The 20,188-nt window shown below is 35.7% G+C and overlaps 1 protein-coding gene across 1 annotated transcript in view; it reads left to right on the top strand.

The window, feature by feature from the left end:
- LOC111043650 (transportin-3) overlaps positions 1-20,188 on the top strand; it is a 55,756-nt gene that overhangs the window by 13,130 nt on the left and 22,438 nt on the right. Inside the window, exons 6-13 of the mRNA XM_039429063.1 lie at positions 1,295-1,439; positions 3,307-3,453; positions 6,522-6,721; positions 9,043-9,182; positions 10,665-10,856; positions 14,912-15,012; positions 16,318-16,452; positions 18,872-19,012. Of these exons, the coding sequence (XP_039284997.1) occupies positions 1,295-1,439; positions 3,307-3,453; positions 6,522-6,721; positions 9,043-9,182; positions 10,665-10,856; positions 14,912-15,012; positions 16,318-16,452; positions 18,872-19,012 (1,201 nt within the window). The remainder of the gene's footprint in view (positions 1-1,294; positions 1,440-3,306; positions 3,454-6,521; positions 6,722-9,042; positions 9,183-10,664; positions 10,857-14,911; positions 15,013-16,317; positions 16,453-18,871; positions 19,013-20,188) is intronic.

Here is a 20,188-nt window from a genome sequence, read left to right on the forward strand (position 1 = left end):
ATTATATTTTTCAATAAATTCATTATGAATTTTCATAATTAAGATGAAATATTTTGTCAATTAATTATTAATTCTACATTGTTGAAAGACGATCTGGCAACAGAGCAAAGCGAGAAAGAGATAGTGCTCTTCGCTTTGTTGAATGGTAGGCAAGGATAGTAATACCATTGCTTATCAAACACTGCCATTATAACGTTGACCTCACTATAGGTTGTTTTCTTCTCAGTTCATTCCTGAAATGCATCGTGAATTCAATTGTTGAAAATATTGTGCAGTTTTGCACTGAGTATTGAAAAAACACTGCATTGCAAAATAACTTTACTGTAAAATAATAGGAAATTGTTGATCACTTGAATGCCACTTTGTCACTATTTAGTCCAGTCAACGATGGGTTATAGAGGGAAAAGTTTGGAAGAAAATTTTTGACCCCGCAGTTCTGTTTAGGGTAATAAGGAGGTAAACATCAAAAGTCCCCACTCCTACCCCCTGTACTAATAGAGTGGGTGTGGTTCAAAGGTACCGTTTTTCTGTTACTCGCCTATAACTCTGACTATGCATCTTACGGATATGACTATTCTATACAAAATTAAAGCTTACATAATTTCCTGAAAATTATGTCACCTTCAAGAGCGGATATCTCGAAGAGTAAAAGAGATATAGAAAAAGTTGTAGGATCAATATTGTAGAAAATTATGTAAGCTTTAATTTTGTATAGAATAGGCATGTCCGTAAGATGCATAGTTTTCGAGTTATATGCGAAAAACCAAAAGATGGTACCTTTGAATCACCCCCACCCTATTAGCATAGGAGGTAGGGGTGGGGACTTTCTATAATTTACCTACTTACTACCTTAAACAGAACTACAGGGTCAAAAATTGTCTTCCAAACTTTCTTCCCTCTCCTCTCCTCTCCTCTTCTCCTCCTTCCAAAACCCTTCCCTCTATACCCTTTTTTGAGCATTCATTGGCTGGACTAATGGCATTATAATAATTGTAACTTCTTCAAATTAATTAAATAAGTTGTCAGAAAATGACTACCTAAAAGTGGTTGCAATGTAAAATTACGTTGAATATTTTTAACTAATGAATCCATCTAATAACTCAATTATTTTTTCCCATTATAAATTCATAATTTGATTGAATACACATAGAAAAGTATCAATTAAATTTATAATGAAATAGCAAATTCCACTTTCTACAACTTGGTTGTAAATAAGCTACTTAAATACACAATGTTTTGAATATTGTATTGATTTTCTCAGTTAATTTTTAACTCATGTCTTTTTTATTTTCAGATCCATTAACTATTGTAGAGTTTTTACTGAATTGGCAGAAACGTTCTTAGAAAAAATAGTTAGCGCAAGTAATTCGAATGAACTTCATTTCTCTGTAAAAATTTTAGATATAGTCTTGATCTGTGTTGGTCACCATGATTATGAGGTGAGTTTTATCCAGAGCATTTTTATTCCAATAGTAATTATCGAAATTATGTTATTTTTCCCATAAAAAACAAATATCTGAATAATTAATAGTACATCATGTAAGCAAGATGTGGAACGGCGGGAGAAGTCTCCACCAAAATATGTAAGCACGATGTGCCTACACCAAATATGTAAGGGGAAAAAACTATGATAACAAAAAAAGAACAGAATAACTAGAACTTTAATTAATGACTCTTTAACATATATACATTTGAACAAGACAAGATTAATTTGATTATAAAAAAATATTTGATATGAATTAATGGGGAAAACACTCGCTTGCTGCTAATGATGATTCAATGTTTGTGGCTATGAAAATTTAAGAACAAATGATTCAGTAGTCACCTACCTTTTTGAAATAGCTTCCCACTTTGGCATCCACTGGTATTTCGCGACTTTAGTATTTTAAAAGAACAAATATTAACTGAACCAATGAATAGGCTCAGAACCCGTCTCCCTTAACAATACAATTATTTTTATACTGCCCGATCTGTGACAGAATAACAGTACTATTAAACGAACCGAAATCTAGCCTTTTTCACTGGATCAGCCGGATTTAACTTTCAGTCCTATCGAACGAGCTCACACACACTCTCACACTCCAAAAGTAAAATTTTGGGTATTAAATTATAACTCAGTCAATGCCAAACATGAAAGCCATTTCAAGTACATATTTTTATCAGTCGCACAAGCGGCACGTTTGTTAATAAAAACAAAAGAGAAGCTACATTTTGACAACAAATGAAATAAACACTGCTTCTGTCGATGACAAAGATTGTTCAAAGACAAAAACACTGTTCATTAAACTTTTCCAATTTAAAACTAAAATCCTGATCAATATTATATAAATATATGATTCATATATATGTCCCATATGACCAGGTGACAATCACCAATAGAATAATTTTAATAACTAAAGCCGTGTCCACACTGAACAGATGTTCGACATACATGTTCGGCAAACATGTTTGTTGAGGGGCTCAGGGACAAACATTTTAAAAAGTTTGGACAATCATTGTTCGTCAAACAAAAAATTACTGTTTTCCAAACATTTTCAGTGTTGACAGCTGTAAAACATAAAGCCTGTTCTTTCCACTTACAAATATTTTGTTTGGTGACGCGTCCACACTGGCCACGTGAAAACATTGTTTGCCAAACATAATAAAATTTGCCCAAACTTTTTCAACAAACATGTTTGTCGAACATTTGTTCATTCTGGACACGGCTTAATATTGCATTCATATTAATAATGATATGAATGACAATGATGCAGCACTTTAATCAAACTAATGCACTTTCAGCGGAAAAATAAATAGTTTTACCACGTGGAGCTGTAATATGAATGATTAATTTGGATGACGAATCATCGTATTGATCCAGTCATGAAACTATAATTATCATTCTGATACGTACTGATAGTCATAATCACCATATAGTAATTATCGCAAAACTTTTCACTGACGGAGTGTCTCGCAAAAAATAGTGAACCAACTACTTTGCTTTTTGACAAATAATATTAAACAGCCTTGATTTTGAAGTTGATAAAATTTCTCAAATCAAACAGCTACTAGCTATAGAGCTGTTAAAATATAGCTATACCGCTTTAAAGTAAGATAGCTTTCATCTATAAGTTTCTATGACTTTTATTAAATCCAATGAACCATTTAATCTAGGTTCAATGGTATTATTGGATTTAATAAGTATGTTAAAAGCCGAACCATAGAAGTTGTTACCTATAGAGTGTTATGTTTCAATGTAAAATTGTATTAATTCAAATGTGTTATTTTTCATTAGGTTTGAATTTAATACAGTAAATTTTTTCACAGGTAGCTGCAATAACTTTTAATCTGTGGTATAGACTATCAGAAGAACTTTATCAAAAAAATAATGATCCGTTAACTCATCTATTCAAACCATATATTGAACGACTAATCAAATCGCTATGTAAACATTGCCAAATAGAGCCTGATCATGTAAGTACAAAATTTTCAATTTTTAATTGAATATACAGAGTGAGCATAAAGTTTTGCCGTGATTTTAAAAATTTATTACAGAATAACCGTTTGACATAATAATTTAAATCTGGCGCTGTTACATAGGTTAGTGTTAGTAGTTTTTTTTTTGACTGAAAAACCCTAAACAGCTAGTTTTTTTTGACAACATCACAAACAAAGTTTGACCAATAGATGGCGCTAGTGGTCCTAAACAATGACGCTGTCTGTTAGTTCACGTTAGTTGCGGTCAAAATGGCGTCGAAGCAGGAAAAAGCACAATGTGTGCTTTGGTTTCACGAAACAAAATCGCCCATCAGTGTTCAGCGTAATTTTCGGGCTTCTTATGGACGCAGCCCTCCTGATGTTAAATCAATAAAGCGATGGTCTGACAGGTTCAAAGAAACAGGCAGCGTTGAAGATCTTCCTAGAAGTGGCAGGCCTGGCGAGAATGGAATACCGCTTCGACATTCTCCGGGCTACCAAGGGGGCACACGTTGAAGTTTACTAACGTAAGTGATATTAAAGAAAATCTACTAATACTAACCTATGTAACAGCGCCAGATATAAATTTATATGTCAAACGAATATTGAAAATTGTCATATCAAATTGATATGTCAATTTATACTGTAATAAATTTTTAAAATCCAGCGCCAGATATAAATTTATATGTCAAACGAATATTGAAAATTGTCATATCAAATTGATATGTCAATTTATACTGTAATAAATTTTTAAAATCAGGGCAAGACTTTATGCTCACCCTGTATTTAAGATACGAATTGTTGCTAACTGAAATATTTAAGGCAATCGAATTATGACTTTTTAATGATTAATAATATTTATGCAGCTTGAATATAAATAAGTTTGAAAAAGTACATTATTTGTATGTTTTCCATATTGCTAAAAATTATGCATTCTAAGGCTAGGCACTCACCAGTTAGTCAAGACAAGTCACAATACTTCACATAGTTGCTTATAAAGACATGTCCAATTTCAATGACTAATCAGTGTGAGTTGCGTCATAAGCAACAATGTGAAGTATTGTGACTAAACGTGTCTGATCATGTCTTGTCTTGACTAACTGGTGTGTGCTTAGCCAAAGATTTGAGGGGTTTTCGTTTTTTTTTCTCAAATTAATGGGAGAATACTCCTCGTTATTGTAACTAATTTGATGATTGTTTTATTTACGATTTGTCAGAAAATCTGTTGTGTGAATTGTGTAACAGCAAAAGAGGCCAATAAAAGATAGTTTTCATCTCACTATTAACTATTGAACGTTCACTATTGAACGAACACCCAAGTATTTAGAAATAATGAACTTCAATGTAAGATACAAATTTATCACGGGTGAATCACTGGAAGAACGATAGAACTTCATGTCCGATTAAAAAAACGTGAATTAATATTGAATAATAGGTGAATTATTTAAAAAATAATTATTTAAAATTTTAAAAATAATATAATCAAACAGTAATAATTGATAATATACGTTAAGTGAAACTGATGTTGCCCAAACATCCAAGCATAGAGAAAAGATAGCATAAGAAGATATACCACGGTATAGGGCGTTTATCGTCCAAATCTCCAATTTTAACACAAGCCTAACACAAGTTAACCCTTTATCGCGTTTATCTTCCAAATTCTTCACTGTTAAGGTTGTGCATTCAATAATTTTATTTTTCAAAAACATTTTTTTTCTTTTTCTAATCTATTGGACAGGTTCTTAGGACATAATCTATGCAATTGAAATATTTTTATCAGCTTCTGTTAATTAACAATAGGGCTTCAAAAGTCACTTTTTTGAGGCAGATGGTACACATACCCTACAAAAACTACTGGTCACAAAAAATTGAGAAAAATATGCAAGTCTCCTCTTCAATATAGCAAAAATTACGTCAACTTTGTTTTTGAAAATCTGAAAAAATTTTTTATGCATTTTAAACTCCTTTTTCACATTCAATGTTTGTTCTATAGACTTCAAATTCATATCAACTTGTAGCGCTGTTCTTGATGAATAAAGTTGATGCTTAAACTCCTTTTATAGACACAATAATAGCCGCTGTTATGTGTACCTTTAAAGCACGGTTTTACGCCTGCTATGCTCGGGCAGCAAGTTAATAGTACAGCTGGAGCGATCTAGCGGAATTAGTTTGTCCATAGAGCTAAGCGCTCGACGTTAACACAAGTCCTAGTAGCTCTTTTCGTGAACCTATATGACGCTGGTAGTCTCTCATACTGTGCCGTTCTTACACTCTCACCCGGCCAAAACAGTAATAATAGACAGTAGTCGACAGTAAACGGTATGAGTTAACAAAAATCGGCATGAAATATGGAATATAAATGACCTATTCCGTGGGATATCTTCTTATGCTATCTTTTCTCTATGATCCAAGACACTTTGTGCTTCCGGTTAGTCTATAAAGCCTAGTTTATACGATGCCAATTGGCGAGACAATTGTCATTAGGCAACTGACTAGCATGAAATTATTGTCTTCGGGCAGTTTTCTTGCCAGCTGTCCCGACAATTGGCCCGAAATTCAACTGTCTCCGGGAGTAGACCATGGACAGTCAATTGGGCCCCACCACTCGGAATCTCAATTGACGCCGTGTGAACGGTGTAGGCCAGTAGCGCTGTCTTTATTTAGCAAGTTCAGCTGTTCAGTCACAACAGATGACGAAAACTCGGACATGTTTAGCTGTCAACTGACGTGCCAATTGTTGGCCGCGTACAAACATCTTCTCGTTTAACTGGCCTGGCCTCCGACAATCCGCAACCACGTGATGACAATTGTCCAAAGACAACTGTCTCGCCAATTGGCATCGTATAAACTAGAAGACCTCAGAATGGAAGAATGGGTTACTGAACCTTTAGTTCAAGAGTTTTCAACTTAACAAATTCACAACTTTGTAATTTTTGTCATGAGCTTCACAAAGATTACAAAGGTATTAATGAAAAAAACTAATCGAAATTATTTTATGTTTTATACTTGAATTTGTAATAACCTGTTGAAATTTTACCGATTAAATAAATTTAATGACATTTCAGGAAGGATTGCTAGAAGATGGTGACGATTTTTCCGACTTTCGAGTCAAAGTTTCCGAATTGATTAAGGATGTAGTTTTCATTGTCGGCTCTTCAAATTGCTTCAGACAGATGTTTATGAGCTTACAAGAACAAAATGTGACGTGGGAGTCCTCTGAAGCTAATCTTTTTATAATGCAAGCTGTTGCCAAAAATGTTCTTCCGTAAGTATCTCTCTCTCAATTGCTAACATGTTCATCGAACTCACTAGAGTACTGTAGTGAGGTCCACGTTATAATGGCAGTGTTTGATTAGCAATGGTATTGCTATCCTTGTCTACCATTCAACAAAGCGGATAGCGCTATCTCTTTCTCGCTTTGCTCTGTTGCCAAATCGTCTTATAACAATGTAGAATTGATAATTGACAAAATATTTAATAATAATTAATTATGAAATTATTAGAGAATATAATTTCTTGCTTAATAAAATATAATTGATTATTTTATACGAGAATGAACAGTTAATATTACATCAATAAACCTGTATATAGGTCGGTTGGGAACTGTCGACGTGCGTACGTGACAGCGTATTTCGCCAGAGATGTTGAAAATTCTACCACCAGTTGAGACATTTGTGACGTCATCTGCTCTCACATTTGAGGAAATTATTATGCCTCTCCCTTTAGAAAGATAATTAATTAACACAATATTTAGTCTCAAGTATGAAACTTCATTATTTAATCATTTGAAAATATATTTTCTTGTCGAATAAAATAAAATTGATTATTTTAAACTGGAATGAACAGTTAATATTACATTGGATATACCGGTATCAGCTATCCTATATAGAAGGCAATGGCAAGATAAAAGGCAGAGAATCGGCAAAGCTGTTCTCCTATCTTTCTCCACTGCCATTATAACGTGTATCTCGCCATAGAAATAATATTTTCTTGTCGAATAAAATACAATTGATAAACAGGAATGAACAGTTGATATTATGCCTACATTAGATATGCCGGTATAAGCTATCCTCTATAGAAGGCATTGACAAGACAGAGGATAAGCAACGTTTTTCTCCGATCTTTCTCCACTGCCATTATAACGTGGACCTCACTGTAGGGGCTGAAGTTGCAAAAAGCTTTCTTCATCTAAACTTGAGTAATGCAATTGCTAATTAACAGAGACGTTTCTTTTGAGAGTGATGGAAGTACTCTTGAAGATGAAGTCGCTAAAAATGTCATCAATTTGAGTAAATCGATTTCTCTTTTTGTGTAGTTGAGAAGTTGATATTGTGTTAATTATTCATATTAAATAAAAAGACTAAGAAATTGAAACCACAGATTTATAATTGATAGTTAGAAAGACCGGTTTCGGTTGTTACACCATAGTCAATCAATAAATCTGTGGTTTTTTACAATTTCTTAGTCTTTTTATTTAAAATCTATTCCTCATTATCTGAAGTTTCTGCTGAAATTTATGGTAATAGATGGAATGACTTAAGCACTGGCCACACCAACGTCTGCTAGAGGTAGCGAGCACGCTCCCGCGGTGGTAGTTCAGGCCACACCAAAAATCGTCCGCTAGCGGACGGTAGTACTTACTTTCTTTTTGCAATATTTTGAAAATCTCGTCCCACTCTATCTTTTCTCGTACCATCTTTATAGTTATCGCTTTTAAAATCCCATAATATTGGTCGTTTCCTCATTTTATCAATTAGGCTCTCCATTGAAAATGAATGTATTATTGGAAGACAACACGAAATGACAACAGCTCAATTTCAACTCCAACACAAAATTTGGCGTCGCTGTAGACATGCGAATGACTCATTGTCACGTGTGAGTCTCGGTATCCTGCGCATGCGCTACCGAAGGCGAACTTTTAAAACTCTCTTTCCATGTTACTCAACTGTGCAGGCCTGACCGAGCTCGCTACCTCGGCGGTAGTACCACCAGCAGATGTTTCAAAAGTTCGCCTGGCACGGCGAAGTGAAACTACCGCCGAGGTTCTCCCTCTGCGGGAGTGAGCTCGGTGTGGCCTGCTCAATTTAATAACATGGAAAGCGAGTTTTTTAAATTCGCTACCGCCGCGGGAGCGAGTTTGGTGTGACCTGCGCATTACGGTTTCAGTTGGGTTCTGAACTTAAGGGATTTTTTAAGCTCATAACTGTCAGATACTGGAACTGACCTCAAGAGGTTACCCGTTCAATTCAAGTACCAAGCGCTCTTTACCTTTTGTATGTGGTTGATTATGTACCAAGCTAATAAACTTCAGGTGCGGTGAGAGCGGTGAGGCTGATTCGCAAGAGCAAGTGACAGTGACTGCTCTTGGATGGGTGACCGTCGCTAAATTAATTTAATTTGTCTTCAGAATTGAAACATTTTTAGAACAATATAGTGCAAGGTTAAAACCTGTGTGGGTAAAATAGGATAATAATCAGTATTTTTATAATGATTAATCAAAATTGAGAATTTACTTTTTGTGATTGCAATTTTTATTGATTCATTTTATTCACTTATTATGATGAACAATGTAATTATCATTTACAGCGAAGAAAATGAAGTAGTGCCTAAAGTGGTTGAAGCGATTTTGAATCTTCCACAACAAACGCATATCGCTGTCCGTTACACTTCTCTACTATTGTTGGGGGAACTTTGTGAATGGATAGAAAAACACCCACAATCGCTTGGTAAGTCAATTCAAATTTCTATAACGTTCATTCAATAGACTATAACTGATGCCAAAACTCACCACTGCTCAAAGAAGGGCGGCCATTCAGGCAAAACTTCTTGGGAGAGGTGAGGCTTTTGACCATGCAGAGTTTCGGAGGGGCAAAAAGAAAGACCCAACAGTCCAGAGATGGGTGAAACTCCAGGCACAAATGTGGGTCAAGAGGCTGAGTCGAGGGTGGCCGGGCGCCCTAGAGGCAGTTTGGCGTCCCCTCTCTCAGCGGAGGGACCTACAAAAAGACCAGGAGTGGAACTCCCGTAGGTCACGAGTTTGTGGGTGGAGAGGCCAAAACTCACCACTGCTCAAAGAAGGGCGGCCATTTAGGCAAAACTTCTTGGGTGAGGTGAGGCTTTTGATCCTGCGAAGTTTCGAAGGGGAAAAAAGAAAAAACCCAAGAGACCAGTGATGGGGGAAAACCAGGCACAAATGTGTGTCAAGAGGCTGAGTCAAGGGTGGCCGGGCGCCCTAGAGGCAACTTGGCCGCCCCTTCCTCAGCGGAAGGACCTACAAAGAAGGCCAGGAGTGGAACTCATGTAGATCACGAGGACTAATCAGTCTGAAGAGACTGCCAAGCATATCACACTGGATTGCGACAAGGATTGCAACCAGGTGATGAATGGGATGTTAGCATAGGGAAAAACTCCTGGTTCTTGTAAAGTACATAGGTATTGGTTTGCCTAACTAACATACTACTTGGGAACACAATAAGCTTCGGTTGACGTGTGGGGTTCTTTGAACCTTTGGATCCTTGAATCAGTCCCTTCAAAAACAATAAACAATAATACCGGATCACAGCTAATTACTATAGATGGCGGTGATGAATTAAAGATTGACAACCTTGCCGAACTATCATTTCCGCAGACTTGATAAATCTCTCAATCGCAGATGTGCGAAATTGAAGGTAATGAAATAATTCTAAATCTAATCTACTAATAAGTTGGGATCTAATAATAACTTGGTATTGGGGATCTTATACACATCAGTCTGAGACCTGTGCTAGGTTGATGTTGTAGTAAATGGTGAAAAATCAATGAAATCGTTGAATGGGAGTTCATCTTGATTGATTAAAACAGTTTTGTTTTAAAAAGTTTTTTTTTTATTTATTAAAAGCTGTTGGGACTATTTCTATTTTATTTTTAACCAGAGAAATAGAATTCAGATTGATTTGCTCTTTTCTTTAGCTTGGAATTGAAATCATATTTGCAAAAGGTGTTATTTGAAATTTACTTATTGTTTTTTATTGTTATTGTTCTTTTCTTTAGCTTGAAATTGAAATCATATTGCAAAAGGTGTTATTTGAAATCTACTTATTGTTTTTCTTTCTTTTTGGTTTTTTATTGTTATTGTTCTTTTCTTTATCTTGGAATTGAAATAGTATTGCAAAAGGTGTTATTTGAAATCTACTTATTGTTTTTCCAATGATATTGTTGATTTTGTTCAGAACCGGTCCTGAATTTCCTGCTATATTGCCTGCAACAACCGAAGCTGGCGTCTGCTGCAGCCACCGCCCTGCAGTCGATATGCAGCGCCTGCTGTAAGCACATGGATGTGCATTTCAACGGCATTGTCCAGATAATCCAGTCGCTCGACACATTCTCCATATCCAATGAAGCTGCTAATGGCCTCCTAAAAGGTCAGTCACTCTCAAAGTTAGTAGACACAAGGTTGGTCACTCATCTATTTGAGTTGACATGCGTTTGGAGTGGGGCAACTGCAGCCGTGACGTAGGCTGTAGTACAAAGTAGGCAGAATATAGCATACTTGAAAATCATACGGTGACGTATAGTCGAATTATATAACACGTAAACATGTTCTGACATGCAAGCTTTCTGTTTATGCTTTAAGGCCCGTCCAGACGCTCAAGTTTTAGCTTCAGTCTTCTGCTCAAGCAAAAGTCGGAGCATGTAAGTCGTTGCGTTGGGCGGTAAAACGGATGGGTCTTCAAGCTTAAGTCGTCAAACTTGAAATGTATCGGCCGGGAATCTTTTTCCATCAAACCTTCCGTCTTTTGCCTATCCACCAAAACCTAAATCGCGTAAAAATGGAGATAGAGAAATTGTGATTTCAGATTCGGATTCTGCGTCCTCAAATTAATAAAATGCCTCGCGAGTACTTGAAAATAAGCAAGTTTTTTTTATCGATTGTATAAAACGCCTTTTAACCTTTTTTTATTTCTTGATTCTCATAATACTCTCAGAATGTGATGTTGATATTATGATTTACTATAATGATATATTAATATGTACTATATTGTTGATAAGAATACTATCTACAAAATTTCAATCACTGTGTCTCGAGATATGACATGTAAACAAAGCCATTTAGCGATTAACAGTAATATTTTTGTCATTATGTTGTTAAATATAGCATTATCCAGTTGAATCAGAGAAAAAATACCATATAATTATTACTCATCTACCGGATATATGTCAACCGTATACAATTCATACTCAATGAGCCATATCAAACAATATCAAAAATAGGAAAACGGACGACATAAGACGGATGCGTGTGGACGCAATTTTACATCCGTATTTTGCTTGAACCAAACGATCCGTCGTTTGCTTGAGCAAAACCCTTTTCAAACCCTTAAGGTTTCTCCATCTTCTAGGTCGTGTTTATATTTTGTAGTTTATCTATACATCAGCTTGTGAATTCGGGGATGAGATATTTCGATTCTCGTAGAAGATGAGCTCGATACCAGCATATGTTCAGTGCATTTATATGAATAATGCAAAGCATTGGATTATCGGGATCGGTTTATTGAAATGCATTGGTTTATCAAGATGGTTTTATAGGAAATTTTGCATTTTAAGGATAATATAAAAAGAAAAAGGAGCATCCTTCATAAGCTAATATTAGAGTAAAAATCAAACTATAGAATTATTCATCATAAATCAGCTGTCGAGTGGATTATAAATTGCATGCCATCACGCATGCACTATTAAATGAACTATTGATTGCGTGCAATAACGCATGCAATTAATAACTAAAATAACATAGTATTGTCTCTCGAACTTTCTCTGCTTTGAACTCGGGCTGTCCTTTTGCCATTATGTCTTGAAGGAGATTGACTTTTGATGTTAGCATTTTTTATACACCAACCCCAACAGCCATTAGCCGTTTTCACACCGAAATCTCGCCGACACGACATATAGACAGGATTTACTCTGATGGACAGTATAAGAGGAGGCTGCGGTTTATAACTGCGCGAGGTCTACTGTTCACAGAACTACTAGTTACCTTAGCAGCAACCCACCTTACCTTACCAACTGTGGCCGGCCATACCCTTAGGAATAAACTGCATGTGATGATTAGGTTGAACACTAAAAGCTCATGGAGCAAAAATACAGTCCCAAGAATGCTGTCACATCTCTTCACCTTCCTTCGGATGGGCACGTTAAACTGTCGGTCCCGGCTGAAGTATGGCAGTCGTAAGGCCCATTGACGGCTTAAATTATATATTCAGGCGGTGGGACCTTCCCGCAAGGGACTCCCCACCAACAAAAGCCATACGAATTTAATTTATTTTTACCTTCCATATAAATTTACACTTGAACCGAAACACCGGTCTGTGAGACCGGAGGCAAAATATTTTTTTCTATAGTGGCAAAAGTGTGGATAAAAAATTGCTGCCTGCTCTAATACCTTCTCCCCCACTATTCCTCAACATTCTCCAACAATGCTCGTCAGTCCCCAACTCACGGTTATCAAGTAAACATCAATCTATTGAAAACGTACCGGTCTCAGCTACCGGATCTTTCGGATAACGTTAATTTTTTACTGGTCTAGAATACCGGTTGTTTCGACTAACAGATATTTTGAGCATTCAATGTTTTTCTCTTCATCATTTCGGTATTTTATTGACATGTTCTATTTGGAAAACTAATTTTTGTAATTTAGAAAACGTTGGTTTAGGAAAATTGATGACAATGGATGAGTTATCAACCATACAAGCTCCAGCCTTTGGAACTTGTATCAATAGGATGCTTCACAATGAAGTGTCACAAAATAAACATTCACTTGACGAAATAGATGATTCCGACCACTATAGTTATCTATGAACTTCTCTTGCCAATAAAATATCTGGAGACTGAAAACGTTTGCTCAAACAAGTTTCTTGGTAACAATATTTTATTTTATTATTTTCTTACATCCAACATTATACATTTATTAAATATCAATGTTTCCAATTTTTTTCTATTCTTCCATCACTCAATTTGCAACTGAAATCTATATTATACTTTACTATAATTGGAATTTACCAATGAGAAATATTTAAATTCATATTTAGTAGAAAATATATCAAATATAACACTTTAAACAAAACCCGGTCTGTGAGACCGGATGTTTCGGTTTAGGTCAGTTCTGACCATGTTTCGGTTAGAGTGTTGAAACAATTCCATCCATGAAACCGCGTTTTGGGACTATCAATACAAGACATGATTTTAATCGGATGTATGCCTATATGGGAGTTTTTAGTATTTCTAGGATTATTGATAATTGTATTTGTAGGATGTCTTGATAATTGATCTATTTAAAGGAGTAGCTAGCAAAATTTCGAGTGAGCGTCTTGAACTTGATTAGCTCTATCATGGTATTTTGAATTCATTGAACATTTGATCATTGAAATTTAATAATCCTTCTTACGTCCGGTTTCACCAAGCTCGGTTAATAAGTTTGAACATGGCCAAACTGATTACGCTTTATATGAGTGCACTGGAATTAGATAGAAGCTAACACCATAGAAATATTGGGCCCGTTCTGGGTACATGAAATTTGGTAAATTGTCCGATTCAAAATTTACCCGGTAAAAAGTTCTGCGACCATGGGAACAATGTTGACAGATTCTGTACCAGAAACTTGTTTCAGTAACAAATTCCTGCCCACAGTCGAAGCGTGGTAAATTGTAACAGTTCCAATTTGAAGAGCTCTCATTGGTCGATTGAATTGTAGTCTACTTGCTTCTCTGCGCATGCTCAGGCAAAACAACCTATCTTCTGGTTTCTCCATTCATTTTAGAACCAACTCCAACCAAGATGTCGACTTACGTCCAACATTATGATTTAAATGGCACTGATAATAAAATGTTTCCATTTACAACATAGCCAACCTAGAATCTAGAAAGTTTTCTTCGATCTGTTATGACCAACATATCTGTTATAGAATATTTGCATGCACCAGCACCAGCTACTTGATTTGAATTTGTACTATTGCTTTAAATCATAAAATTAATGTAATAATTGAAATAATTATTATGATAATACACTACTGCCTTTGTTAATTTACGCATTTACTCTACGACACTTTTTGGTTGAAATTAATTTCAAAAGTGCGCGCCAAAACCTTGAACCGAAGATCTGAAGTGGTGTTCCATGGGAACAACCAGTTACGTGATCGGCACCAGTCACGTGATGGGACAATTTACGATTGGAACTGGAACAATTTAATGTTCCCAGAACGTACGCAATATGTTCAGTGCACTCGTTGTAAAGCGTAGGCGATTTGACCATCTTGAAATGCTTGACCGAGCTTGATGGAAACGGGCTTTAGTAAGTAAACGTCAAAGTCCATAAAAACGTCTCTCTAACTTTGTGCAATACATTAGTTGAATTAGTATTAGTATTAGATTCCAATAACACTTGAAAATTATATTATTTTTACCCAATTGTTGCTATTATTTTTCAGGTGTGTCTATGATTCTTGGGAAAATGCCTCCTGAGCAGCTTCATCAATCTATGAAGGAGATTTGTTGGTTGCAAGCTAATCCACTTGCAATGCTTCTTGAGGTAGGCCTATTGCAAGAATTACACATACTTCTATGGTATTATATTATTTTTTACACTGATATTATTTATTCAATAATATTAATTTGTTTGAAATACAGTTTTTATTGTTGTTCAATATGAAATAAAAGTTAGTTCTAATAAAATTCAATAAAATAATTATAGGGCCGGTTTCCGAGCTTGGAATTCAGCTAAGTTGTAGACTCTAGACTTTAAAAACAGCTGGAGTGAGAAAATTGGCTTTCCGAAACGGGGCGTAGTCGTAGTCCACTTTAAAATTGAATTTCGAAAAACTAGAAAATTCAAAATAAAAAAAAATAAAGAGAAAATAGTGTAAAGTTTTAGCGATTTTTAATTATTTAGGAATGTTTCATTTCGTCAAGGAAAAACGTTTCCAATTATAGAAATGTGAGAATGAAGATTCTTGTAAAAACTGCGGCTACGCCCCGTCTCGGAAACCCAATTTTCTGACTCCAGCTGCTTTTAAAGTCTAGTAAGTCTAGAGTCTGTTTAAAGTCTAAAGTCTAAGCTCGAAACCCGGCTCTTAATTTTCATTCCAATGTCAATGAAAGAAACGTTTTTCGACGATGAAAACAAGCGGTTTACCACCAATTATTTCAAGTTGAACTCAACTAACCTTACTTTCAAATTTCCAGTGTAGTTTATGCAAAATCACTGCTTAAATACTTGAAAGTTAATATAATAAATTCAAGAGTGAATCTAGCGTTTTTCATAAATCATGGCTTGAAAAATCCATCTTAAAAACGATATTTTTTTTGAATAATGATGTTATTATTCATATAAGCGACTCTAGACAATTATTTCGGCGGGAGGGGAGGACTGTGAGTCAATATTGTTAGCAATAACTATTTACCAAAAATTAAAGGGGGAAGCAGTGATGTGTGATTTCGTAACCTAATAATACTTTGAACATTAACTTTTTATCAAAATTTGGGAGCGAAATGGTACAGGCTCAGCCTAGTTTTCCTCCAATAGTCATGATTATACTGTTCTATACAATAAATAAATTAATATCTTAGCTACACAAATAGCATAGATTATAAATGATTGAGGGTAATATTTTGGACTCAGAGTTGAACAAAAATCATGAAGTGTAAACATAACATATTTTTGGATAATTTCTATCTAAATTTGGGAATTTAGAAGCTTGTTGTTCCTTTCCCAATCATTCATAGTTTAGAATTATATTGTATCTATCAATGTATTAATGAATAAATATTTTTTTGAAGTAATCTGTATTGAAAGTATGATATTCTGTGAGATAATACTAGGCATTATATTTTTCAGACCGATGTTAAAATTGAGCGTGGAACAAAGACTGATCCTACCCTATGGCTGGATAGGTTGGCAACTGTATTCAGGTTCACACAAACCAACGTGCTCAATGGTGCCACACATCCTTGTGTAGGAGTAGTCACTGAGGTAAATTCAGCTATATCAAACAACATCTTGGTTATTTTTTAAATTATATTTGTTTGGCTATATAGTAATTATATTTGTTTGTATAATCTTTTACACAGTACCAGGGAAAAAATCATCTCCTTTCACTAAGAGCTTGTTCACATGACAGCGACTTACGCGGTTGGCAAATCGCTCGATTTGCCAGTCTCGTACACATGACAGCGATTCATGAGCGATTGCCCTCGGTTAAGTCTGAGATTACAACCGCCGCGAGTCGCCGGCGACTACTAAAACCGAGCGATGCATGTGTACGGCCCCATGTGTTTCCCTATACCTGGCAACCGCTCGGTTGGTCAATCGCGCGACAACCGAGCGTAAATCGCTGTCATGTTAACAGGCTCTAAGGCTCAACTCACACTACCTCGACTCAAATCGTAAGATTCCAGTCGAGGATACTCCAGTCTCTCGACCTTACGACTTTCTTGCTCATTGTCACTACTTCAGTTCCATGCTACTTTATTGAAAATAACATTACTTTATTGAAAATATAAGATCTAATTCGTCACTACTTAGCATATGTAACAAATTTTATAATTATTATGAATATATTGTCTTATCTAATTTTTATTATTGTCTTATCTGAAATGATAAAACATCACTTCCATCAAAAATATCCTTACTTTCATTGAAAATGCACGGTCTGACGCAACTCAAATCGAGGCTCAACCAACATGTCGAGTCGACGTTCGACTCAGTCTCACAGTTGCGAGGTCGCAGAGACTAGAGTCGACTGATCTGAGTGTCACCATTTGAAAACACATCCTGAGTCGCGTAAGTGAGAGTTGAGCCTAAGGCTATATAATATGATGAACAAATTTTAGTGGATCTGCTGTGGGTAGCAAACATTTGAACTCACTATTTTTACCATGTTATTGGTAATCTTGTATTAATTTTATTACTTATGGTTGCTCAACATAGTTATTCAATTCGAATTTGATTGTAGTTTGCTTTTGAAAAGCATGAAATCTACTTTCATGGAATTTTAAATTGTGTTTAGATTTTTTTTAATCTTCTGTTTGGACTAGTTGAGGACTTTTTGATGCATGATCAAATGCATCCCATCATACTAAAGGCATATATCTGTAGACAGACGTACGAGTATGCAGATAGACTGATTGATAAAAATCAAACGTCTGCATGAAGACGTGAGTGATCATAATGTAATCAGACGGATGTCTTTGTGCGTTGCAACCTTAGACCAGTTATAGAATAGACACGGCCCATTTCATACTTAAAGTCGATGAAGCCAACATCTACTCCCATATCGCCAAATCGTGGCGTCATCATCGTATAGAAAACTTTTATGTATAGTTTGTTTACATTGTTTTCCATAGCAGATTGTGTCTATTTCAGCGGGAGCGCAGTGTGAGTTTACCATTTTCATAAATAATAATTTACTTTCGTCTGAAATAGAAACAATTTGAAAGTTTTCTAACCGATGCTGACGTCACGATAGGGCAATATGGCAGTAGATGTTGGCTTCAGAGGCTAGACTTCCCAGCGTGTCCATTCTATAACTGGTCTAAGGTTGCAACACTTGAACACCTGAGGAGGGATTTTTCCTCAGTCTGTTGCTGTGTGCGTTTGCCTTAAATCTCTTAAATGGTATTGAAATTGGTGTCAGCATGAATCGTTATATGACAAATCAACATAAATGATTCATTTATCTATGTTTCTTATTCAAGCAAAACTTAATACAGTATATATTATGTAAGATTGATGCGAATTAATCTGAAAATTGAAAATACGGTGAGTATACTTCCCCATGGGCTTGCAGCGCAGCCCTCCTTCGTGGTATTTTTGTATCAACTTCTCCACCATTATCCACGTGAAATTACTAAATTGAAAATGGAAAACTGTAAATGAAATTTATTCTTCAAACTATGAATGAAATCTTATTCTTCCAATATAATACATTGAGTAATGTGGAAAACATTTTCTATTATACAACTCCTGAGTTACGACAGTATGAGATTGATAATTATCTTGAGACCATCATCTTCCAATGTATATATCCGATCATCTTATAATGTAAATTTTAGATTGCATTAAAAATTGACTAGGTTGGGTATACAAGGAAAGTTTGATTAAAACCCTGAAAAGCTCTTCTATAGGTGACGTGAACAATCACTACCTCCGCAAACAAAGCCATAGTGCATGACAGGTGGTTGATGGTAACATCAGCAAAGGGTCCTACACCAATAAAAAAAACTAGCTGATATAGATGTTCTGAAATCAACAAATTTTTATTGGTGTAAGTAAGAGCCCTACATGTGCTGACGTCACCAGAATGCTTTATGGTTTTGCGGAGGTAGTGGAACAATTATTCAGCATTGTAGGCCTATTTACACTGTATCTGTTTGTTTGTGTTTGTGAATAGATGTGGCCAGTTTTGTCGGCGACATTCAACAAGTATCTGCCCGATGTGAGAACTATGGAGAGATGTGGCCGAGTGGTCAAGTTTGCTATCCGCTGCGTTGGAAGGCAGAGCGCTCATCTGCTGGAGCCAATTGTTAAACAGGTATTATCATAAGATGCTACAATTTTCACATTATCAATTTACTTTGCTTACTTACTTCACTGCGGTGGCCACTCGTACCCCAGTCGGTACTTAGCCTCATCAACTAAGCCTCTCCAGAAGATTCGGTCACCCGCGTCCTCCTCTTTTAGGCCCATCCTCCTCATATCTTTCCGGACCTGGTCGCACCATCTAGTTTTTGGCCTTTCAGCTGGTCTCCTTCCTATAGGTTTATTCCTCAGTACACTGCTTGTCAGAGCGCTTTCGTCTTTGCTCAGAATGTGTCCCGTCCACCGTAACCTTCTGCTCTTAATCTCACCCAATATGTCTGCTTCATTGAATAATTGGCGTAGTTCATAGTTGTGCTTGATTCTCCAAACTCCGTTCTCTGGTGTTGGGCCAAAAAATTTTCGAAGAATCTTGTTTTCAAAAACAATGGTCTTTTTTCTTCTTTTTTATTCAGTATTCATGTTTCTGAATCATATAGTAGTACTGGTCTAATGATGGATTTGTATAGTCTTAGTTTTGATGTATGTGAGAGGAGTCATGAGCTAAGCAGTTTATTGCATGCATAAAAGCTTTTATTTGCCGATCTTATTCTGTTGGTCACTTCCAGTTCACATTATGAATTTACCTGCAATAATTACAGTTGCCACTATGTTACTGAACTAATACGATAATAGATAAATATTGAACACAATATTAATGTAGATTAGTAATTTGGAAATACCGTTGAAGAAATAAATGAAGCAAATATCTTCAAGATATGAATATGAATCAACTATTCCGAAGAAAGAATAGTTGATTCATATCTTGAAGATGTTTGCTTCATTTATTTCTTCAATAGTATTTACAAATTACTAATGTACATTAATCTTGAGTGTAATATTTATATATTTATATCACATTTTGAACAAATACTTAAGGAAAGACATGAGGAAAGGCAAAACATGCTCACGCCCAAAACAAGAAAGAATCAACCATCTACTTCTAGGGAACACTATATTCAAATGTGAGACTGGTATAGTTTGTCGATTATTATATAATAATATCGAGTAGGCTGGCTGGCTCAGGTCTGGAGTCAGAGTTTTCAGGAACTGATCAATTTCAGGGCCTCTGACATCACCTAACTACTGCTTTTTAGGCAGCCGGGACCGACGATTTAACGTGTCCATCCGA

The sequence above is a fragment of the Nilaparvata lugens genome, chromosome 5, assembly GCF_014356525.2.
Source record: "Nilaparvata lugens isolate BPH chromosome 5, ASM1435652v1, whole genome shotgun sequence".
In the NCBI taxonomy this organism is placed as follows: domain Eukaryota; kingdom Metazoa; phylum Arthropoda; class Insecta; order Hemiptera; family Delphacidae; genus Nilaparvata; species Nilaparvata lugens.